At 43.6% G+C, this 24,942-nt stretch overlaps 2 protein-coding genes and 1 pseudogene across 2 annotated transcripts; 1 reads left to right on the top strand and 2 right to left on the bottom strand.

Annotated features, from left to right (window-relative positions):
- Positions 1–1,292: 1,292 nt before the first annotated feature.
- Positions 1,293–7,736, top strand: cdc42ep1a (CDC42 effector protein (Rho GTPase binding) 1a). Its single transcript, XM_076093284.1, has 3 exons — positions 1,293–1,384; positions 3,730–4,727; positions 5,604–7,736. The coding sequence occupies exons 2-3, from the start codon at positions 4,256–4,258 to the stop codon at positions 6,308–6,310; spliced, it is 1,179 nt and encodes a 392-aa protein (XP_075949399.1). The 5' UTR covers positions 1,293–1,384; positions 3,730–4,255; the 3' UTR covers positions 6,311–7,736.
- Positions 6,955–11,852, bottom strand: LOC142951622 (serine dehydratase-like; annotated as a pseudogene).
- Positions 11,853–12,004: 152 nt separating this feature from the next.
- On the bottom strand, positions 12,005–23,993 carry sh3bp1 (SH3-domain binding protein 1). The gene is made up of 18 exons (XM_076093282.1): positions 23,765–23,993; positions 20,580–20,622; positions 20,182–20,286; positions 20,016–20,092; positions 19,595–19,706; positions 19,200–19,276; positions 18,945–19,032; positions 18,757–18,825; positions 18,573–18,663; positions 18,348–18,484; positions 17,840–17,951; positions 17,288–17,369; positions 17,123–17,203; positions 16,787–16,900; positions 16,168–16,265; positions 15,096–15,264; positions 14,613–14,962; positions 12,005–13,219 (listed from the first exon to the last, which is right to left on the bottom strand). Exons 1-18 carry the CDS (start codon positions 23,812–23,814, stop codon positions 12,933–12,935), a joined length of 2,142 nt encoding a protein of 713 aa, XP_075949397.1. The 5' UTR covers positions 23,815–23,993; the 3' UTR covers positions 12,005–12,932.
- Positions 23,994–24,942: the final 949 nt, after the last annotated feature.

Here is a 24,942-nt window from a genome sequence, read left to right as displayed (position 1 = left end):
TTCAGGCTGAGCGTGGACGGGGAAAATAGGAGCGTAATTGAAAGTCAAAGAGTGAGACCGAAAAATGTGGCCTTATCTTGTATGTTTGTTCACCTGGTTAGCGGGGTTAGTGAGTGAAGGACATGAGAAGAGAGAGGGGGGAAGACCCGCCATGAAACACAAAGTCCATCACGGAAAACAATAGCAGAGTAAACATTTTTGAGTTAAAGTCATCAAAAGTGAGATGAATGAGGCTGTGTGTGGGCCCAGCAGCTGTTTTAGACAAGCTTTTTCAGCCTCCCTGAGTCAGCCAAGACGCATCAAAGAGAGGCAGGACAGTAGAAGAAGAAAATAAAGATAAAACGGGGACAGAAAAAGAGAAAAGAAAACAAGGGAAGGAGAAGAGGAAAGAGAGGAGCACATTCAGAATGAGTGTAAAGTGAGTATAAAAGGAAGAGAGCAGACAAAAGGAGACACAGTTAATGAGAGGGCAAGAAACAGTAGAAGAAATGGAAAAGAGAGGAGAGAGGAAGAACTGAGCGAAGCAGAAAGGGAAACAGAGAGGGTGAGGAGAGAGGAGAAGAGAGAATGACAGAAAAAAAAGAGATGGTTCAGACCCAAACGTGGTTTCAATCAGAGCCGAGTTTGGGAAGAAGGATGTTTGATGGTCGTAATCGAGAGAGAGACTCCACCGACCGATGCTCGGCTCAGGAATGTGTTCGTACAAACACACACACACACACGGCTCCTATTAGACTGTGGTTACTCTGGTTTATATCCAGCAAAGCCACCTCAAGCAAATACTGTACGTAGTGACATGGAAATATTTTATTGAGCCCCGCACCAAAATCCCCTGAATGGTGAGTTGCCCGAGGAAAACAACTCGGAGGTGCAGCAGAAAGACGGACTAAGCAGAAGTTTTAATGCAATAATGCATTTTTTATCACTAACTGGTGGTGTAACAGAAAAGAGTTTCCCCATCAACAGTGATTGAGTCCTGGTCCACTGATGTTTCGTTTCCGGGTATTGAAGTTTCCACAGTTTTCTCTCTCACCACCTCTGAGATATCTGTGCAGATTTGTCTGGGACAGCGTTGAAAAAGAGCTTACTCATTGCTTAATTTCTCTCGGCATCCGTTCCTGTCATCTTTATTTCTGCCCAATTTTGCCATCCTCTCCCTTCACTCCATTTTTGTGAAAATGAAACCTAATTTTCGTCACTTCTCACCCTTCAGCTTGAATTGACTCTCTCCCTACCTGAAGCTCACTTTGTATTTGATTTATTCTCTGACAGGAATCAGAACCAGTGGACCAGCCTACCAGGGCGGTAGCAGCCAGGCCTTGCCCCAAAACAGACGCCCTAGTGGGGGTAACGGAGGAGATGAGGGATTAGGAGATAATCCGGGGTACGTCCAAGTCCCTCCTGTCGAGAGGTCTCTTTATTCTTTTCTGATATCCAACACGCAGGCAGACAGGCTGCTGCTGGGATTACAGAGTTAAACTCATTACCTTTTTAATACTCAAACTTTTTTGAGGCCATTTTTTATCTGAGGCCTGAGGCTGCTGGCTGCTGTATGTGTGTGACTGTACCAGAGGAGCAAGTGCAAAGAAGGATCACAGAGAGGAGGGATAGAAGCAAATGTATAGGGTCCAGATACATAAGAGGAGTCGGAGCGGGCGACCCCCTCTGAGCTACGGTCAAAGGTCTTCAACGGGATTACAGGCAAAGACAAAACACCAGAGCTTTCCATAAGCACACAGCCAGAGTAATTAATGGTTTGTATTGCTGTAATACTGCCGGTTATCAATTAGAATGAGGGTTCTCTTGTTCAGCCTTGATGTACAAGACAAACTCCTTCCCTTATTGTGAAAAGCATAGAGCCGTTATGTCTGCGACAGCTGTCCCTGGGGAGTTGTAATCAGAGGTGGCCTGTTGCTTCAGCGCGGTTCATGTAAACGTGCACAAGGTCCCTGCGCGCCCACGCCATCTTAGATTAAACATCACACCTCGGTATACTGGTCCCTGGCGTCCCTTCGTGAGCCTTGATATGGCTCTGCTCAGCGCTGGTATGTGCGGCGCTTCCTCCCTCCTCGCTCCCAGATGCCCCTCTTAAAAAAACGCCAGCCAGGGGAAGTGGAGCGCAGGGCCCTGGGACTGCGGTCAGCAGCAAATTAGAAGGGCCTGACGCAATCCCCATCTCTTGAACCATAGCGGGTCATTAATGAAGCCAGACGGGGCTGTGCATGCGTGGGAGGCCTGCCGACATTGAGCCGCAGCAGTGGAAAGCTTTAAAGAGAACCAGAGGTCCATGTCAGGGCTGCTTCATGCTATCAAAATATTTTAGAATTGGATATCCATTACTCTGCTGGCAAAGAACAACACATGAGAAAAGGCAATTTTGTTTTATTGCCTTTGTTACCGACTTATGGCGGTATGGAGCTCCAAAGAAAACGGCAAAAGGAAGTAAAAGCTGCCAGTCAAGTAAAAAATATAACAAAATGCATCAACTGATAATACTATTATTCAAATAATTAAAATGGAGCGTAAAAATGAATACAAATACAAGCTTTACCATCTAAGGACGCTGCAAATAATGTTAATGGAAGATAATATAGGCAGAAATATGGTGTCCAAGAATTCTAATTGACGTTAGCTAGCCTACTTTGTTAGCATTACCTTACCGGCTAAAATGCTTTAGCTACTGTTAAAAAACTTTATACAGTAATGCTACAGAAGTTTGAAGTACATGGCTGATCAATGTTACCGGCGCAACAGTTAGCTTTAGCTATGTAGCTAGCTGAAAAGGCTGGAGCTCATTGTATATAGCCTTCAGTTAAGCTAGCTAGCCACACAATTATTTCATTGCTCCACTGATCATAAACACAGAAAACGACAAAAAAAGTCAACGTAAATAGAAATAGTTAAAACAGGGAATAGATAAATGACCAAAAATGGAAACCTAAAAAGTTGAAAAATTAATTTAGCCATTGAAAGATACATTTTTAGGAATTTAACTTTTATTTAATGTTTTAATTTATTTCATTAACATATTGTAGGCGAGGAAAAAAGTATACAAAGCATTTCTCTTTTTTTTTACCAACTTATTGGAGATAAAAAAAGGACATGACGGGTTCTTTTCACACTCAATTTTAATTGTAGTATAATTAATTAACTAAGTACATTTTTGAGTTGTCTGATCATCTTTTACTGCCTTTCGACTGGCAGTCTAGTAGGCTACAGTGAAGTAGCAGCAGGGATTTTCTTATCACGAAATTTATATTATCTCTTCCCGTCTCGCTGAGCATACTTTGCCTGTTTGTAAACACATCTAAGCCTGTTGAATGAGCACTGCTGCTTGGCTTCCAAAGCGTGATAAGTGTTTTAAGTGAAAGGTAAAATGAACTTTGTGTAACCTTCATGCCAGACAAAGCAGGACAAAATGGATGCAGGAATTCCTTGAAAGTCCACCCATTTTATGGACAAGAGGCAGTCTTTGGTTTTTGCACAGAGGAGTGACTGTGGTCTAAATTTAGATGGTTCCAGACCAGCGGACCTTTGGAATCCTAAAAAAAACCCGCGGAAAGACAGATCTAGTTGACATACAGCATTCAGAATAGCAACGCATCGTTGTCTCTCCCTTAATCTCAACGTTCACAGAAAAAACTGCAAATGTCATCCCTCAAAATCAAGTTCATTCCCGTCTGCATTTTAAAGATAGATGCTTTTTTCCCCTGTTTTTACTCTCAATAGATGGTTCCGTGGTGCGGCCGCAGAACCGTTTGCAGCTGGACTCAGACCTATTTCTGAGCCGATGTCGACTAAGCCAAAGCCCAAGGCAAGCGGGGGGAAACCAGGCGACCTGACCGCACTCCAACTGGTCCGGCTTCTTCCAGGAACACAACTGCACAGTGTTCTCCCCAATTTATGGCCGTTTAATTCAGCCAGCTATGCATGACAACAGGCTACGAAGAGGGGGACAGAGTTTGGCTTGCATATGATAAACAGAGATAATATTCCAGTGAACTGTTTGGCACTGCAGGCCTGGAGTTTAACTTTTCAGAAAATACACAGTTTCAAGATCTTGGATTAAGCTTTCAGAGCTATTTCAGGTCCATACTTTGGACTGCTGAACTGTCAATACTTTTGACAAAGATCTAAGAGGAGAAAAGTTGACTTTACTTTACTCCGTTTTGCCATTCAGTGGGATTAAAGGCAATTCCAAGCATTGTTTAAAGTTGATTTTCAAGAGATATTAAGCGATTCCCCTCTTGTGATCATGAATCTTCAGGAAAAGTTGTCAGGCCTAAAGGGACTGGTCACACACTCCCACAGCAAGCGCCGCTTTAAAGGCGACCTCACGCTGGACATGATAAGCCCTCCTCTGGGGGACTTCCGCCACACCATGCACGTGGGCCGCGGCGGCGACGTGTTCGGGGACACCTCGTTCCTCAGCAACCACGGCGGCAGCGCCAACGGGAACAACGGGGAAACGGCTTCTGTCTCCAGCCCGGACAACAAGATCGGAGCGTTCTTCTCCAGGACGCTCCGTCACATCAGGAGGGGCTCCGACAACCGACCCACGGGAGGGTCCAAGGATCTGTCGCCGCCACCTCCCGTCCTTTCTCCCATCATCAAGAACGCCATCTCCCTCCCAAGGCTGGATGTGGACATGCCAAATGGGAGTCCCACCGCCAAAGTGCTCTTCCCTAGTTCTCAAAGCACGCCAGAGGAGGGGAAAAGCTCTTATGGTGAGTTTAAGAAAAGAATAAGGTCAAATGAGTTAACCGGTGTTAACTGGATACCGCAGAGAAGTGGGAACCATCTGGAGAGCCGCAGGGAAACTCATCCATCAGTTAGTACCCAGTAATCTAGACAGATTTGCCCCAGATGTCCTTATGAATCACCTTGGCTCATAATCAGCACGCACTGATAACAAACAGAGATCCAGACAGAGCCGGTAACAAGCTGTCTGAGGCTCAAATAAACCTCACACTCATAGCTGATACCTCCCCTGTGTGTGTGGATGTAAGCGTTTTGTGTGCGATGCCATTTCTATCTGAAATCTTCCGACAAAAATCACATAATTCACTCACTTTTGTAGCGATAACTGGAGCTACTTCCCTCTCCAGTAATTGTGCATTAGGACACATGGATGGGGAGGGTCTGCTGGGTTTTCATCCAACCAAATCCTCCACAAACTGGCTTCTTGCATTCTGGTTAAAGTGTGTTAATCTGTGAAGTCAGACGCTGTTTTCTTTGGGTGGTACGAAAAACCCTCCAGACTCTCGGCCCTTCACGGGCTGGCACCGAGAGGTGCGGCGGTAATTTTAGCCGCTTGGGTCATCAGTGTGCGAGTGTGTGACTTGTTAAGCGATCTGGCAGGGTCGGGCAGATGATTCACTGTTCACACAGAGGAACAACTCAGCACTTTTCAGGCTGGGGTTTGCCGGCCTGTCATCATCAGACAGGATGTTCTCCGATGGGTGCACGCTGCCCCCTGTTGGACCTGTATGATAAACCATCATAATCTGAAATATATTTAGTGTTTGACATAATACATAATTTATATATATAAAATACCTCCTACAGATTTGTGTGTATTGACATCTGTGTCTTCTCCTCAGGTCTCGAGTCTGGTTTCGTCACTCTGCCTCGTCTCTCCCGCTCTGAGCGTCAGCAGCCGTCCATCTCCCTCCCTACTTCCTGCTCCCCTAACGTCCACCGCGGCTCTCTGACCGACCCCACTGATGCCATCTTGTCCACCTGCTCCGCCTCCATCATGACCTTTGACCCCAAACCCACCTACTCCGACTCCCTCCCCTCCCTCACGTCTTTGGACACCTTCACCTTTGACCTCGGCCCCTCCCTCATGAGCGAGGTGTTCGGCCTGATCGACGGCCACCACCCGGAGGAGCGCGGCCACACCTGGGAGGGAGAGGAGGCGGGGTCGGCGTGCGGGTTGACCAATGAGGGGTCAGAGATGGACTCGGCTACTATCTCATACGTGGACTCCCTGCTGAGGGAGGACTGCGGGGGCAGGAAGAGCCCGCATGGGGCCGAGTGGGAGGAAGAGGAGGCGAACGGAGTCGGGCTTTCTGATAAAGTACCCGACGTGGCGATGGGGTCCCCTGAACGAGGGAGGTTGGGGCTAGGGATGGAGAGCGAGCGGTTTCAGAGCGCCACAGATGTGCTCGCACGCCACTACGGCGTCGGCCACTCGAAGGGACGGAGCAGGATGGAGGTTGCAGATTCAGAGATGATGACCACCAGCCAGCCCAAGAACAAAATGTCCTACAGTTACATGGACGACGAGGATGAAATCAAAGTCTGAGTGGAGATGTTTTGACACTACGAAACTGTCTCTGATGTATGATTTCTCTGTAATTCCAATCAAATCAATCATCTAAAATCTTGTTGTGGTCAACAAGGCTGGCTCTTTTCACAGGATGACCAAGAAAACTACAACCCAGTATGCTTCGCATTGGATGCTTTACTTTTACACAATCACGCTTCAAGGATGTACAGTTTTAACGCAGAACTGTCGCTGAATGGAATGAAAGACGCAATGCAGAGAGGGAGAATGCTTTTTTTTTTTTTTTAAATGGAAGGTCGAAACTTAAAAAGGGACTGAAACAAAGAGGAGGCATTGGAAAGCGAGGATGTGCCAGAGAATGTAGATGTAGAGATCGTCACAAAGGAACCGCCAACACAACACACAATGTAGACGTTACGAAGCCTGTCATTCAGTGTGGCTACAGCCTTTGTGCCAAATGGGCATTTTGATAGCTAGGACAGTTTTCATGATGTCACAGTTTAAGTTTCAGGAAAATTTTGGGTCCGTTTCAGATTTTATAATGGGTGTGTATTGCACAGAATGTTCAGCGCTAGAGTGATGGAGCGGAGCATGAAAAGTATTCTCATAAGTATCCATTCTAGCATCAGTAACTGCAATATAAAGGAAGGGATGCAACGGTATAAACCTTTCAGTTGTATTGAACACTAAGAGGGAGAGAAAGTAAAGTCACACACAACTACAGTTTGAAATATAACACAATTAAGTCCAACGTCTAAGTCAAATATGCAGGATAAGTGGGACTATATTCACTTTACTGATTAAATGAGTTGCTTTTTTGGACAGAAATATAGTTTTCTATTTTTATTTTTTCTTGGTTTAAAAGTTATTTTCCTCTTTCTTTTCATGTCATAAACTAAAATACAAACAAATACATACGAGCATGTTCAAACAGAATTGGTAAAAAAAAAAGAAAAAAAAAGACCTATGATGGACAACAGCCCCTTTTTATTGGATGACGTAAACCTGCCGAGTAAATATTCCACAGTTGACCACCTCCCTTTGCAGATGAAGGCCATGTGATGCGGCTGAAAGCTCTGGAAGAAACCCAATAAGTAGACCTTGAGTTATGAATTCAAACTGATGAATTTACCAGTGCAAATACCAGTTTACATAAATTATAGATAAGTCTTTATCATCATTATATGTGGATCTGCTTTCTACCCAGTTTTCTACATTTCAAAAAGAAATCTTTTGTTTTGATCAATAATTCACGTAAGGTGCTCTTTAACAGATACGGTTATGTTATAAAATGTTATTGTGAGCTATAAAGTGTATTTTCTGCTTGTACTTTTTGTGAACCTAATATGTTCTGCAGCAGTCTGAGAGAGAAAGACCACCAGCGGGTTGTTCAATGAAACACTTTCCTTCGACTTTTCTGACGCACACACACACACACACAACAGTGAGGAGCTGTTTCAGTAGTAATAACTTCCGCCATACAACACAAACTGACTGAGCTGAAACATGTCAGGTGATGGTGAAAATGACACAAAACAATTCAGCGCTATAGGTGCTTTCATTTCAAATATGGAAATCATTCCGAGGCCGCAAATGTATTTACAAAAAGACCAAAAGAAGACTAGAATGTACAAATATTTGGGTGTAGTGTAATATTTAGTAACGCTTCAGACTGGCAGTGACACCACCATGTGGGGAGATGTAGTCATTGAATTCTGACGGTTCATTGATTTATAACTCAAGAAATATGTTATTTTTCTAAGAAATCCCATTGCATTTTCATATTTTATGCGACTTAAAAATGACACCACAATATTAGGAGAAGCACAAATGTCTTAATTACCAATATTGCAAATGACACATTTGCTTTTAAATGAGATGATACATATCTGTTTTTTCTCTTTTTTTATAATTATTGATTTATATCTTCATTCCAGTCATCCATCCACACATCAGTCACTGAACTGATTCTATCTTTGTAGCCCAACATTAGCCAGAGACAGAGAGACACACACACACACACACACACACACACACACACACACACGCACACACAGTACTTTAAGCCTGCAGTTTGTGTTTGAGGAGGGTCAGCTGCTCCATGTCGATGCTGCTGCCACCGCACACGATCACCAGCAGGGGGCCCAAGAGAGCCGGCAGCCGACCTAAAAAGTAGTGCAACAAAAAATCATCTTCTCCAGAAGTTTCTCCTCATCAGAAAGGAATTACTATATACAGTAAGTTTAATCATGATTACTGTTTTTCAAACATATTCTGTGGATATGGCTATAGTCTGAAAATATCTGCTTTAATGCACAAATGTATAAGAAGAACAAACGGCATTAAGAGCTGCCACGAGACACGTTTGCAATGAATTGTCAAACAGATTACTCGGCTGGAACGCGTCTGATTTCCGTTCTCAAACACGATGTCACCGCTGCATCAACAAATGGAAGAGTTGTAAATAGAGCGGCGCTAACAAGGAGGTTCAGCACACGGAGGCAGGGTGGCGAGTATCCAGGGTTATGAAAATAATAAAAGAATAATTCACTTTCTTAGATGACATTCGGGCTGTTCATTCAAGTCTTTACCGGCCAAAAGAAAATGAAAACGCACGTTCAAGCAGACACACACACACTAACCTAGGAATGTTTGGACAGCGCTCAGAGCCTGCTGGTCCGTCACAAGTTCAGAGATGATGGTGCTCGCTGCATCGGCTGTATTCAAAAGCTTTCTTGCAAACCGTCTTTGCTCCGAGACATTTGGCCTCACTGTGGAGAAGCAGAGGAGGAGGAAGTCAAGTTCCGGTTGCATTCGATAAAACTTAACACCCTCGACCTCTCACCTGGTGATGTCATCCAGGGTGACCAACCTCCCCGCCTTGACCGCAGCGTTGAAACAGTCGGCCCCCCGCCGTCTCCATTGCAACGATGGGCACATCCGTCCAGCCCGCGTCCTTCAGGCCCCGGACGACCCCACAGAGGAGCCCTCCTCCGCCCACGGACACCAGCACAGCTCCAGGCTTCACGCCGGGGCCCAGGGAGGTCGCCACCTCGGCGATCACGCTGGCGTGGCCCTGCCTGTGTGTGTGTGTGTGTGTGTGTGTGTGTCGTGTGAGGAGGGAGTCATTTATTATTGCAAGAGTTTTACAGTCGCATTGCGGGGAAATTGTGATGAGTGTTTTTCTACCAGAGCAGCGGGTGATCGAACGGAGGAACGTAGGTGAGTCCTTCAGTCTCTTGCAGTCTGAGAGCCTCTGCATTGGCATCATCCCAAACCTAAAAAGATTTCACTTCATTTCCTCCTCTTAACAGTCTTTCTTTTTATTCTAAAGACTGATGTCTGTGCCAAAAAGACAGCACTTACATATGATTGATATTATACTTTACCCTGCCTGTAATCTTGACAGTAGCACCCTGATCCTGGAGTCTCTGAACGACCAGCTGAGGAGACGAGGAGGGAACTACGATGGTGGCCGGTACACCCATTTTTCTGGCTACGTAGGCTGCAGCCATACCTGCGTTACCACCTTCAAAAAGACCATATTATGTTGTATTATAGTCCAACACGGTCACCAACTGATACTGTAGTGTGCATATGAAGGTGCTGTGTCACCTGAAGAGCAGACAACTCCTTTGGACTGTCTGGCGAGCTGCAGAAGAGAGCGATGAATTTAAAAAAAGGGGAAGTTAGTGTCTTTTGTATGTGGCTGAAAGGTAAGATCTACACCACAATCAGTCAACGGGGGCCTTTCATTCAAATGGCACATCAGATAGTCGGTGTCTGATATGATGGAGGTGAAGTAAAGTAGAGGGTGGAGGGCTCCTACCTGCTGGCAGAGGTGTCCGATGCCACGGATCTTGAAGGAGCCAGAGGGCTGTGAATTCTCCATCTTCAGGTACACGGGGGTTCCCACGCGCTTGGACATGCCGACGCTCTCCAGCAGCGGGGTGTTCAGGTGGAAAGGCTTCGCCATGGCGCACCTAATTTCGCTGATATGCCAAACAATCTGTTGAGATGAGTAGAAGGTTGAGTGTGTGATGACAACTGAAGGAAACGCCACCCACTGATGAGGACGGTGAAATGTGAAGCTAATAATAGCAATACTGCATAGTGTGTACCGTAATCAATCAAGTTGCTCCTACCAATCAAGACATTATACCCAGTAGTTAATCTAAGTGAGTAGATATGTTGCTGCTTCCAGCCTGGGTGTATGATGTAGTACTATAAGCAGTGTCTGGCAGGCATACTGCAGAATGAGAGAGGCCTGGTACAACATGGTCAGTGGTTAATGAGGCACGGCTATGTTAGGTTGACAAAGGGGATTCTAGCTATTTGGAATGGATGTTGACATTAATAAGTGAAGCGAGTGTGATCAATAATGTGCTATGTTAGAGGAATGGTTCCACATTTTGGGTAATACACTTATTCGCTTGCCAAGCGTAGGCGGGAGAGAAGATTGACACCGATCTCCTATCATATGAAGCTTCGGCCACCTGATGTTAGCTTAATTTAGCGTAAATGGTGGAAACAAGGGGAACCAGCCACAATTTACCTTCTCACACCAGGTAGGAAGACGAGAAGAAACAATTCAATTTGTCTCAGTCCGGACTGTGGTTTGCCCTCGGTTTATGGCGATGTCTAAATCTGACTCTTTCCATTGGCCTGGAGGCTTCCTGCTGCCAACTCCTGTCCTCTTCTGCATGGCCACACCCACCACGATAGACGGTAACAAGACCAAACCACGACAGTAGTTGCCACCAAAACAACATCAACACGTGACAAAACAATGATCACAAAATCACCAATCAACATTAAGACACCACACGACAACAAAAACAGATGAGGGAAGAGAAGAAAAAGGAGCCAACACACAATAGCTCCCATCATTTCCAAAGGTATGTCATGTGCCCCAATCATCATGGTAAACAGTGACACACACGCACGTGCTGTCAACTATGTGTTTCTATGAAGCAATAGCTGCTCTCAAATTCAAGAGTGTCCATCACGAATACAAGATTCCATCCAAGAGTATGAATCTCAAATGCAGAAATGAGAGAAGCGATATCTAAATTGAACCTCAATGATACTGGTAATATTGGCGTGTATATATATTGCGACATCTTTGGGCAGTAGCAGCCACACTGTCAAAATTTCTTGCGAAATTTTCTAGTTCACTTTATACTTTTCACACTTCCTCACTCACGGGGGGAAAAGATTCTCAGTCACTAATGAGAGAGGAAGCAGGGAGTAGTAACATAGATTCAATGTTATTGCAACCTTTAGGCCTCCTTACAATCTCCTGACAACTCCTTTCACTCAGGAATACACTACCAGGAAACAAAAAGGGAAATAAAAGATCTGGAATCTCAAATAAACCAAACATCTCAGTTAATAAACTACATGGACTGATGGGATATGACAAGTACTACTGGTATTTGCTAGTTGTAACTAAAGCTTAACCCTTTAATTGCTCATGTTATGCTGCAGACCTTCTATAGAGGCCTTTTATGATTATGAAGTCTGACTCCTGTATTCCTTTTTTTAAAGAATTGGCATTTATATGTTCTTTTATACATCTGTACATGTAGATATTAACTGACCTCCTATAAATATGTACTTACAGTATGAGCACCTGCAGTACATAGTGCAATTCACATCCATGCATATGCTGCAGTCAGTACCAATTATATATTGTAATGATGACATGAATTGACAATACAAATGTTTTTAATTAGGTTGAAGATGCATTTATGTACATAGTTTCCCCAGGTTTAAGGTTTGAAGTCGATTTTAAAGGAGTTTCCCACCCGAAACCCCTTGAACGTTGACCTGAAAGGTCACTGTTAAACATTTGTTATTTACATTAAAAGGCTAAACCTCACATGAATGACATTGTTTTTGTATATTTATGGTAAAATTCACACTAAAAACACCACAAACAGAAATTGGAAGGCGGTTCTGGATGGCCGGATTCATTTATCGCTTTTTGCCAATTAGCCTACTTTACAGAGAAATAAAGGGCATCAGTACCTGAAGAATAAATAAATGAAGCTAGTTACAGAAACGTTGATAGTCCAAACAAAAGGGAAGTAAAGTTGCAATATACGAGATTCAGAGCATTAATAAAGCAGCAAATAACTATTTGCCATGCAAAGATACAGTGAATCAATATCTACCCGGGCAGAGAATAAAGTTGCTGTGTGTGTGTGTGGTAATCCAAGCTTGTCGTTGCAGCTGATAGCAACGTCCCGACCGACGGCGTCATGGCGGAAGCGTGGCACCAACCCACTGGTTCCCCCCTCAGGTAAACACCGTTAGCTCTGTCAGCACTTTCACCCTTGTTTGCATTGTTAGCGCCTTTAGCTGTGAGCCGCTGGCTCAGCTGTTGCCATGTTGAGAGCCGTTGAGAGGCAATCGTAATGCTCTCAATCTCGTATTAAGCACCTTTAAGCTGCAATACTTAATAAGATATTAAACAACACAGACTGACAATATGGAAAACCTAACATGTTTAAATAGTAACATAACAGCGGGGCTGAAAAGCAGTTTTCTGCTGCCCTCTCTGGTTGACAGTTTCAAGCCGGTTTCACCCCCGACCACAGCCAGCGTTGCTGATATTCCACATGCGTCGTTTTTCTTACTGTGCTGAAGAAGGAACCGCTTTCACCTGTGACGGTGGCGGAAGTGGTGGAGGGCACTTTGGGGCTCTGAGTCCAGGCTTTTTTGGAGGGTGCTTTTTAAGGCTGGCCAATTGAGCTCGGGGTGGGGGTATCGGCTGGCTTGCTGTGTCCACCGCGGCCGGGGCTGTGGCGGTGAGCCGAGGGGCCTGGAGCTTTGGAGGTACCGAGGGTCTGGGTTTACAGAACTGAACGGTCAACTGCTCGTTAGCTGGCTGAGATTTGGTCAGGTTGAAAGATCTTTTAGCTGTAGGGTGAGAAACAGACAAAAAGACAGTGGGATTATAAGGACACCATCTGAGAACGACCAGATTAACACAAGGTGGTAAATGTTGGCTAAGATATTGCTGTGTAACTGTTTGCTGACTCTACGACTCTTGTTTCAATTTAGCATTGCATTATTTTAGCATGATTATCCTGTAATTGTAAATGTTTAGGAAAAGTTACATCATTTCACTTTCAATTGAATTTTGAATAGAGACAAATGTGATAAAACAATATACAATTATTAGATGCAGCATTTTTAACATACATACCACAAAAGCAAAGAATTAAAATAACCTAAATATGAAGAATGTATTTCATAAAGTGAAAAAATGAGGCAATCTCATTTTTGTCAGTCTGGATCTTGGATTGCCAGTTTTAGATTTTTGGTTTCAGTTTTAAAACAACCGCTATTCTGCTTTTAAATTCAAGGAAGGAAGTTATAATGTTTGTCTGACAGGCTGCTGCTGCTGCTAAAAACTGCTGCATTTGAATTCTATTTTGTGAGAAAAACAATCCTGAAAAAACAAATTATACTCAAGTTTGGAAAATCAGTTTCGTGGTCAGACAAACATATCAGGATGGGAAGACGTAAAGTAGAAGGGAAAGTATTTCAGCCTCTGTCTTATGAGTGAGGCAGTTACAACAATGAGAGACATGACGCATTACCCTGGAGGTTTATGTTTTGGTCAGTAGTTTGAGACTTCCTGTTTCCTGTGCACTTCCTGGCTGTTACAACAAGAGCAGTACATTTATTTTCTCGCTGTCAGCTTGACTTAACAAGCCATCCCTTTGACTTAGAGAGAGGAAACAGGGTAGACGTAAAGAATCTGTACAGGACATTACACAATAGAGATAATAGATATATGATGTGATTTGCTTGTGCCCTCAGCCCAAAAACAACAGTGAATGAAAGTGGGGCTGCTGTTGCTGTAGGAAAATATGTTTTGGGCCACTTAAAGGGCCACTTCACCAATTTGACACTTGGTTCAGTTGACTTGTCATGAGGAGCACTACCCAGCCATAATCATGTCATATTTGGGTTGCGTGCTTCAACGTCAAAGCCTTTGGAGTGAACTTGAGAGGATACGTTTGAAACATTTACCAGGCGGGAGGGTTGTAACAAAAGACACAATTGAATTGCATTATGGGAAATGTAGGATCCAGTGTTCTTTGAGCTTGGCCCGCTCTAGGAACTAAAAGTCGTGATATCTCAGCTTCTGCTGCTTCAATTTTGGCCATTCTTTCACTAACATGTCTCCTGTGAGACCCCCAAAGGAACAAAAGTGCAATGCTAAAATACTGGAGCGCCAAGCTCGTGTTCCTGAACAATTCAGCATCTGAGGTTAGGACAGCATTGGACACATTGGACTTACGTTTATATGGTGAGGAGATCATCACAAAAGCTCTTGGGGAGTCTGGAGGAGCCTCCAAAATTGGCTCCAGTTGACCTTCATCCGAGCACTGCATCTGGACGGGACTCCTGATCTGACTTGGGTTCGGCGCCGATCCCGTTGCTTTGGGAAGGGCCGCCGTGCCAAAGGCGGCCAAAGTGTTGGAGGCCACGACAGGGCCGGGATCGAGGGAGGAGGAGCTGCTGGATGTTGAGCTTTGATGCGTTGGTGCCGCTGTGTCAGCAACAGGGTTGGCCCATGTGGAGGTGCCACTGCGACTCACAGAGCCAGATTTCACCAGGACGGAGCCAAAACTGTCCTGAGAGGCTGTGCTGATGGAAAGAAATAGACAAAAATACTGGAATGAGCTCCAACTATTTCAAACCATTACCTCTTGCTGCCCTTTGGAGCCGCTAGTGCGCAAACCTATAGCGCTGTCATCACCATGATGATGTGAAGTGGTACCTGTTTGTCTTTGAGAGAGCGAGGTGATAAGAGGAGCAGGAGGAGGCTGAGGAGGAGGAAGAGACTGTTCTCATCACTTTCTCCTTTTCTGAGATCTGAGACTGGGCGACGGGGGCTGGCATGGAGACATCCGGGACCTCGGGAAGTTCTGGGATCTCAAAAGATACAGCTAACCAAAACAAGAAAAAAGCAACATTTATGAGTGATACATCAAATACACTGCATGTCATTTAAAGATTCAATCTAGGTTATTTGTTTAGGTATGACCATCTTTCCCATTGGTAATAACATCATTGCACTTTATTGCTGAGATGTGACCTCGCTAACAAGAGGACCATTTGGGCAGGAAATAGGAGCGATTAAAACCCAAACCTAAACATTTATCAGAGTTTACAGACAGACTTTCTGGTTCAACTTTGACATTCCTTATTTGCAGTGGTTAGTGTTTCCTGTCCAAAGTGTTTGCTGACTTTCAGTTTTATCTCCACATATAGTTGTTCGGGTTAGCAGTTTCCAGAGTGGTAAGATTAGTTCACTTTTTAAATTGGACATTGTAATAACGTTTCACTTCATTAAAAATTTAGCCAACATTTACATTAACTGAATATTTGTTTTTAGAAATTTAAATACATACACCTGTTTAATATGCACATCTTACAGTCACTTGTTGTCATAGTAATGTTTGGTAATACTGTCTGGTAATATAAAAAAATGCCGGGACATTAAGGTGGCACTTTTAAATCTGTATTATTACAGTTTATACGTTACATATTCCTTCAGAAATCTGGGCATTAAACTAATTATTAATTACTAACTAATACATAAACAGTTGCACAGAAAGTGGTGTCAAAAGGTGCCTACAGCTCATAGCATTTATTAATCCGGCCTGATTGTCAAATTGTCCGATCATCTGATTCGTTGTAGCGTTGCTGCCACGTTTTTAGATCCGAGCGATGAATTTGAAAAGTACAATGTCATCATAACCACTGAAATTCAACTATGTAATAAACCTTGATCGCTTAAAGACTGAATACCGACGTCACACAAAGAGCGTACATGGGTGTTTGTATACCTTCGGGGAAGAGGCTGGAGCTGTACTGAATGAGAGGCTCAACGACCGTCACCACCTGGACTGAAGAAGCTGACGCCATGTCAAACAGAGCAGCTTCCCTAAAAAAAGGTAAAGACGAAGGACATGTGGGACAGACAAGGGCTCCAACTGCAGAATATGGCGACTTCCAACTCTGTCTTCATGGTTAGAGAAAGACGTTGCATTCGTCTCACGTTATTTTTCATAGACAAATTTAACCGAGGTGTCACTGAGGAAAAACACTCTGCCCATTTAGGGTTCACCACTGAGAGCACTTCTGCAACCAAACATGCACATCCTGCAATTCGTGCACAATAAAAATAAACTTCCCTGCACATAAAGTGTTTTAACAAGTAATAATAAAGCCTGGTCAACCATCTGTCACGGTTTTATCTGTTTAACAGGATGCTGCGGTTCAGTTCCATGTAACCAGCCGGTCCGGTTGATGAAATGTGTCACCAGCGCTCATCGCTTTAAAATATTAGGACACAAACGTGATGAAAGAGGAAGAGCAGGCAGGACGGGGGGAAACTTGTGAATGGAGTATGGTAATAGTGCATGCAGGGTGAAGACAGAGGGACGATCACGGACACATACGCACCCTTCAGCTCGTGGCCAGAGCAGGTTGGGCCCCAGGACGATGGCAACGTTGCTGGGTGTCATTTTGTTGACAGCCTGCTGCTCAGACAGCAGAGACAAGAACTGGACCAGATACCTGACAGGGAGGAAGAGGAAACAAACGAGTACTAAAGGTTTTGTTCAGGTTTTAAAATGTATTACGTTCAAGTTGAATATGAGGATGTCCTTCTTTGTCCCTGACATGCTGACCCCTTTCAGATACGTTTTACCCGACAGTAGTGACATGTAAATGTGTAGTGACTGCCAGAGAAACGCAAAGAGACATCGGATCATGTGATCAATGAGGAGGCCAACACACCTGAGGTTGTTGTAGTTTTCTGGCGGCAGTTTCTTCAGTAGTACTCTGAACTGCTCCAGCTTCTCCGTCGGGTCTTTTTCCCTGCGAAGAAAAAGTTAAAACTCAACGAAAACGCCTTTAGAGTGTAGGAATAAAAAAAACATATCGTGTAGATATTATACACACCCTGCTGCTTTAAACCAGTCATTGTAGAGTTCAAAGGTCATCAGAGGTTCGGGAAGTTCTCGCAGGTAAGACTTCAAAGCTCCTGTCACAACACATTCAGAGACTTTCAGTGGACCCACTTCTGTGTTGTTAGATATAATAACAATAATAATAATAATAATAATAATAATAATGATAAAAGCAATAACAACAGTATATAACCCATGATATACTGTATATACACATACGTAAATGTTCAAATATTGCCATGATATTTGCTGTTTTCCCTCACTCCTGGTAAAAGTAGGGATTCGTGCTATTCTCAACTCATGAAAACTTATATATTACTGTTTTAAAAATCCCCTAGCACACAGGAAATTGAGTATTTCAAGTTACTGGAAGCTGCAACAGTGGCTGTATTTGGATTAAACACAAACACAGAAGAGGAAGTGGGCAGTTAGAAGGAGCCGGGAAAGTCACGTTGGCTGAAACAGCTGAGGAATAGTGGCCACAGCAGAAACTCACACTCCACTAAGAGGAAATCTAAGGAAAAAGAAGTGGACACATCCTTACCGGCCACGGCATGAGGGTCCATGCTGAACTCGCTGTAGTCGACCACCTCATGATCCAAACAATTCTTCAGCCTCTTCACCACTGAGGCGGCGGCCGCCAGACGGAATAGCCCCTGAAGGACGAGGAGGAGGAGGAGGAGGAACAAAACAAAGATGGAGAAAAAGAAGAGATTAAATGGGATAGGAGGGGATAGGACCAGGGCTGCAGTCAAAACCAGCCATGCCCAGAGCAATGCTTGTCAAATACACTTAACAGTCTGCAAAAGATATAATTTGCTGCATGAAAAAATACACTTATTAATTTGCCTGAGCCTCTGCACATCCTTCATTTTAGATATGTATGTGTAGATATTTATAGAAGTATCATTACCTCCACTGCTTATATAACAACTGACTAAGCGTGCATAGGTTCTTATATTTGTGAGGATTTAAATTAAAAGCTGAAGATGCCGTGAAGAGTGTCAAGATTTTTAATTGTGAACCGTGTCGTCTCCTCCTGTCAGTCCCACCTCTTCAGTCATGCCCGTTGTCAGCAGCATGTAAACACACTCCTGGATGGGTGCAGCGATTTCTCTGTTGCTTTGAGACAGATGAGAGAGCAGAGGCTCCCCATAGACCCTCTGACCAGAGAGGCTTAGCGGTGGCGCTGCGGAGCGAGCACACAGAGGAAATCAGGACAGAAACACCCCCCGATGACAGCGCAGCGAACAAACTGGTGCAGAATAACTACCGACCTTTTTGATTGTGATTCTCTTTGAGCTCGCTGATGTTTTTGTTCAGGAACTCGTGTGAATGTTTGTGATATTCCGCTTGCAGCTCGAGAAGCTTTGGATGGAGACACAAGAGAGGTACGTATGCGCATTTGGTTTTGATTGAAGAAGAACAAAGAAAGGGCAAGCCATCACAACTGCAACTCACGCGGATGAAATAGTTAGCGTAGTCGCCTTCTTTAGTTGCAAAGTGATACAGATCGGCGGAGTACTGGTCCTACAGAGACAGATATACAGAGAGGTCAGAGGTCAAGGCCACGGTACAGATTACACAGAGGTGCCACAGGGGCGGATGCTTGCTGCAGCCATGGTGGTCGGAAGAGAAAACGTTGGTACCTTGATGCTCTCCAACCTTCTCCAAGCTTCTTCCACCTCCTCCCTGAGCCCATCCTGCTTTGCCTGGGGACCAGTGCTGGCTTGGCTCCTGACCACGCACACACACACACACATACACACACACACACACACACACACACACACACACACACACACACACACACACACACACACACACACACACACACAGAGAAATGAGTATGATTTGTAATAGGTACTTTGTTGGTGGATGAACACGCTGGCTGTGTAACTCACCTGGTTCTTGCGGTGGTCCAGTCTGTAGTGAGCTTTGTAAACTGCTTCTTGTTCTTGAGGATCTCTGGTAAATCATCCTAGAAGGGAAAGAAAACATTGAGTGGAAAAACTCAATTTGAATTGGTTTATTTTCTTATATTTCATGTCTATTCAGCTACAGCTAGTTGTCCGTGCATATATTCCGGGACAGAAATTAACAATAAGACATTGACTCATGTGCCTACTTTACACTAGATGAATACATACTGAGGATAAAAATTAAAAAAAGAACACAAACACCCGATCAATACAATACAACCAGCCCTCTGTGTATGTTCTGATACAGATGTGGTGCAGCTGCCATCAACACCTGCATTGTACATGAAGTTTCTAGTCGGTATACGAGGCATTCTCACCTCGCTGAGCTTGTTGAGCGGCTCCAGAACTTCTTTCTCCACCTTCATCTCAAAGTCCGCCAGCATGCTGGCCAGCTTCTTCTCCATGTAACAGCACATCTCCAACACCCTCCTGCCACACACACACACACACACACACACACACACACACACACACACACACACACACACACAGCTCAAGGTCAACTCCTGTCTTGTAACTGATCAAAACACATTTACATTATGATCTAGCGACTAAAAACCAATCGCCACCCATGTAACTAAAAGACACGAACAGCTAGTCACAAGCTGTCAACAGTGTGTGGGATCCTCTTTCTTTTTCATCCAGAACTGAAGTCATGAGGGTGTCACATGACAGCAGTCAACACTGCTATTAAGTCAAGAAGAGTTCAGGTTCACGGAGGGAGCGGATGGACGTCACCTGATTGAGGACTCCGCGTCAAAGTCTTTGAGGCTCTCTGCCATGCTGACGGACAGCAGCATCAGAGGCAGCTTTTTCTGAGGAGACAGAAGCAGACGGAAACACCTCTCAGTAACCGCTCCAACGTTTTCTGGACGTGTCCTGGTGGATGCAATCGTTGCGGTACCATTCGTTTTTCGGCCTCCAGGCCTGTCTGACTGTAGATGCAGCCCTGCAGCTTCTTGTGCAGGACCTGAGCCGCCTTCTTGGCCGGTTCCACCCGCCCCTCCACCTTCAGTCAGAGACACACATGATCAGCTGTTAACCTGCAGCGAAGCTCCTGGATGTTTTTTACTCAACATGATGCATGTTGTAGAAATTAGTCATGCATGTTTAATGTGATTTTTTTTTTAGGTGGTGTGGTGCTAAGCAAAAAAATCTGTAATAACAAATTTGAATGTGTGCCATAGATTTCCCATAATAATGATTGGGAATTAAGTTCGAATCACAGTGTAACAAAACACAAATAAAGCAATCTCTTGTTAAAAATAAGTCATTCACAGTAGAATATTCTCCTTTTCTCACCACAACCAGGTCTTCGGGTAGAAGTTCAGTGGCATCTTGTGACCTGTAGAAGAGTATGTTGAGTTGGTTAGTTAATATACAGTAAACGACCCCGATGTCACAACCAACTGTGATCCTCAAATATCATTTTATTCACCGACTCTCGCCAAGAAAACATAAAAAAAAGCACATCTTCCACAATGTCGAATATTTGTTTATGCTCTGTCATAACCGTTCATTCATCAAACAAAAACGCCAAAGGATTTTCTGCTTTTACTCTCTTTTATATTATTGTGCATTAAATATCTTTGGTTTTCGGACCGTTGTTAGACAAACACATTTGAGGACATATGGCTGCACTTACAGAGGGTTTCTTAAGAGTGCACAGACGTGATTTTTGGGACAGAAATGAGTGTCATTTAATAAGAAGATTAATTTAAAATAAAATATACAAAGAAATAAAGTGATAGAATTTAAAACAAGTTGCGAATGCATGTGAACTATTAAATAATAACGACTGTTTTCACACTAAGTGCGAATGGTTTCTTTGTTTTAATCTGAATGAAATGTGCTGGTGGGACGGTCTGAGATACAAGACTGAATATTGATGCTCTTTATCAGATGAGAGTCAAACATAAACCGCTGCAGAGACTTTATATTTAACCTCTAGCTCGGGCCCTATTTGTAGGCCTCTGCTCGAAAATAGCATACCATACTAAAGTGACCATAGTTCTGTAACTACAGGGTCTATTTTTATAATTTTTGTTGATATAATCAGATCACAACACTTGTGAGATTGTTCAGATGGGTAATATTGTGTATATGTTGCTGGTTAATATAGTAATGAAGACATTACACAGCTCAAATAATCATTAATAATCAGGTTCGCCTGAAAAAAAAAGCACTTTTATTGATATAAGGTTGTTGAAATAATGCAGATATCTCCCTAAAAATTCTCCCAAATCATAGCACAACCGATCAGTAGTTGCTGAATAAAGGTTAAAGTGGGATAAAGTGAAGAATAAGAGGCTTTAGTAGAGAGCGGTCAAGCGAGGTCATCATTTTCGAACCAGCTGTTGCAGCTCTTACATTGTACTTTTATATACTATATAACTATATATTTCACTTTTTTTTATCACTCATATTATTCAATACATCCAAATACAGATGTTAGGAATCATTTTGAGATTCCTAACATCATCAGAGCCTGTTTCTGGCTGTCATCTATAGGATTTTCTCAGTTCATGTGTGTGTATGGGTCTGTATCTCAGTCAGAGGCTGATCATTTGGAACATTTTCAGGGCTGACCGACAAGCGAACATGAAGCCAGCCACCCAAACCTAAACCTGCAAGGGCAGCTGCTGCGGTTTACTTCAGTACCACGACACGCATCATCTCTGCTGCGACACGCGCAGGCCTTTAGGGAGATGAACAGAGAGAACAGAGAGGTGACACGACCTTCTCTGAGAACATCGAGGTGTCACACCAGAAGGAAGCCCAACCCAGTTCGCAGAGAGGTCAGGCGAGCTTGAAGCAGCACCTCCCCGGCGCAGTTTCCTCCAGTGAACACCTGACATTTCAAAAACATAAAAAGGAGAATTCCCCAATGTGTTTGAACCGCGCGCCAGTTCCTTTTTTTTTTTTTTTTCTCCGACTCTCATTTCAACTTTTCCTTCTGAGGCGTAAAAAGCAAATTATTCCACAGAAGAGAGTAAAATCAGAGCGTGTGAGCAGAGGTGTCGTCCGCTTTATAAGGAATGTAAAAGTGTTTGTGTTTAGACTAATAGTTTAGTTCAGTGCTGATTACTCCCTGACCACGCTGATGTATCAGAATAAATGTGTTGTTACACTTAAAAGTATCACATTTAAAACTGTTTTATTCATATATAACATGCAGTACGTGACGTGTTTTATTTTTGTACATATATGTCAGTACAAACTGTGAAATGGGTGCTGCTGTGGTAAGTGAAGCCCACGCTGCACTGCTGCAGATGCACGCTGTGTAGGTTTATTAATAAGTGTGTCAGAGGTAGAGGCAGCATGAAACACGCACACACACCCAAACACACATACACACACACACACACACACAAGTTTGTACCAAGAAAAACAGGGTGTAGATGTGTGATTTGGTCAGCCTCTCATTTACGAATGTCAGTCAGGCACAAGCTCTCTAGATCAGAGGTATTCAAACACAGGGAAACAAAGTGGTGCCTGTTGATGATGAAATTGCTGAAATTTCAATGTAAAAAAAGTTGCAACAAATTCTTCCTGCTGTTACAAAGTTTTGTTTTCCTCATAAAGAGATGTGCGTAGCCAACATGTACCGCAAACTGCAGTCAGTTTGCTATGGAGCCTGAGGTTTCCCCTCAAACAGCCTCCTTCACTTTCAAGAGGAACCAGCAACTGTTGTCATTCCAGCTCTACGCACGTTTCAACACCGTGTTTGCGACAAAACCAGAACATGGAAACCGAAGCCGAATTCAACGTTTCCTCAAAGTCGAATATTGTGCTGAAATGAAAACCCTCTCCGGTATGGCAGAGCTCCTATACGGGCTTTGTGAAAAGTCCAGAAAGGTTTCTGGATATGAGGAAAATAAATAAAAAAACGGGCCTTCAAAGTTTTCATAACTGAAATGATCCATCACTGGATAAACACTCAGAATCCTGAGATTGTGTAGATTCAAATGAAGCCTTAACTTTTGCTTAAAGCCACCGCAGCTGGCGAGTGACAGTTAGGGGAAGAGGGTGAATGACAAAAACAAAGTGTAACGGTTGCACAAGTAGAGAAGAGTCGTGACGGCAGCCAAACTAACTCAGTTGTCTGTTTTACAGCGGAATCTGTCTAAAGTCTGATGACATTAATCAACAAAAGCTACCAGTCACAAGACCAAGTAACACGTAGCAGCAAAAACTCAAAGTGTTGCTTATGAATTCAACTCTTTATTTATAAGAAGTTTGTGTTATGTCTTCTTTTAATAATTACAAAGTGAAGCTTTTAAAAACACCAAGAAATTGAAATACTTCAACCCCAATGTGTTTATCATCAGACCAAAATCTACACGTTTGGGTTCACTCAAGGCCTTGAGAGCCCTTGAGTTCAGTGTACATGTGAGTCCGAGAGCCTTGATGTACGACAGTTTCAATGCAACATGTTCCACAACAATCCTCATCAGAGGAGATGAATATCACATTAAAGCACTTACTTTGCCGTAGAGCCAAACTGCTTCAGGATGCTCAAGGACTGCCGGAGCATGCTGGCTGTGGAGTCTGACCCGCTTCCCTATACCTGACCTTCTCAGTCCTGCTTAAAGATATACCTCTGCTCCAAAGAACGTCCAGATGTGTTACTTCATATCGGGGAGAGATCAGCACGCACCGGTCGCCTCTGTGCTCGTTGCTTTTAAGATTTGCTCATAAGTCACATCGAACACAAGTCAGCGATTGAGGAAGTTGCACAGATGAGGTGTGAGCTATGAGGGGGAAGAGAGATTTGACTGTCAATCTATGATTTAAGAGTTATCCAATAAAGACACTCCACTACTGCTATGTATTCACAGAGCAGAGTGAGTTATTGTGTTTTATTGAGGTGTAATGGCAGAACGTTTTTTTTTTTTTACTATGTAGTTTCCCAGACAACAAAAGTACTATTTCCTCCTACTGTAGGGATGATAAATCTGTAATGTTTCTGGATTGTACTCAGACATTAGCAGATTTACGTCTCATTAGAGGGACGCTTATGCTGTTAAAACATACCTCGAGCAGGCAGTGGTTAGTACACGCTTCTGTAAATGCAAACAGTGTGCGCTGAAGAATTAAACGGATGTGAAAAGGCCAAAAGAGGAAACTATCAATGCTGCTGGTTGTAGCAATTTTGTCAGTCAGTTTAAAAAAAGAATGTATTTAAATGTGGCTCTTCTGGAGCATTCTAATTGAACCGAGGTGTTTTCTGGTACATATTGTACTCTCATTAGTGCGCAGCAGGCTTTCAAAACATCCTGTAGAGTATTTCACCCCCACATTTCATATTACAAATATGAGTGTGGGACTAATCAATCGATAAACAGCTATTAAAATGAAAGATAAAATAGCATTTATAGCAAAAAAAAAAACAACCTTGTTAAACTTCAAGTTTACAGTTAACACATCCAGGATGTGATTGGGAGGAGCTCACCTGAACACCAGCACAGGCTGAGTCATGGCTCCACTGACGCGTGAGGGGAATCAGCATGAGTGCTATTGTTGCCATCTTTGGTTTGTGGTAAAATGGCATCCGAATTGAATTCCATCTCACTGCCGAACGTCGACCTGTTTAGATGTTGGCAGTGCGTCAAGAGCTGCGCACAGAGGTTCAGGCGGAGGCTGTAAGTTAACCAGTCAGACG

The sequence above is a fragment of the Anarhichas minor genome, unplaced genomic scaffold (assembly GCF_050575085.1).
Source record: "Anarhichas minor isolate MPS153535 unplaced genomic scaffold, ASM5057508v1 ptg000017l, whole genome shotgun sequence".
Classification (NCBI taxonomy): domain Eukaryota; kingdom Metazoa; phylum Chordata; class Actinopteri; order Perciformes; family Anarhichadidae; genus Anarhichas; species Anarhichas minor.
This window is presented reverse-complemented; position numbering and strand designations above follow the sequence as displayed.

What these genes read in the sequence shown, in the direction of transcription:
- sh3bp1 (XM_076093282.1), bottom strand. Translation starts at nt 23,814, where the DNA reads ATGCTCCGGCAGTCCTTGAGCATCCTGAAGCAGTTTGGCTCTACGGCA. An exon ending in GAAGGTTGGAGAGCATCAAG is followed by an intron (nt 18,826 to 18,944) that starts GTACCAACGTTT and finishes CTGTCTCTGTAG; the next exon opens with GACCAGTACTCCGCCGATCT. An exon ending in GGACCCTCATGCCGTGGCCG is followed by an intron (nt 17,370 to 17,839) that starts GTAAGGATGTGT and finishes GTGTTGTGACAG; the next exon opens with GAGCTTTGAAGTCTTACCTG.
- cdc42ep1a (XM_076093284.1), top strand. Translation starts at nt 4,256, where the DNA reads ATGAATCTTCAGGAAAAGTTGTCAGGCCTAAAGGGACTGGTCACACAC. An exon ending in GGAGGGGAAAAGCTCTTATG is followed by an intron (nt 4,728 to 5,603) that starts GTGAGTTTAAGA and finishes TCTTCTCCTCAG; the next exon opens with GTCTCGAGTCTGGTTTCGTC.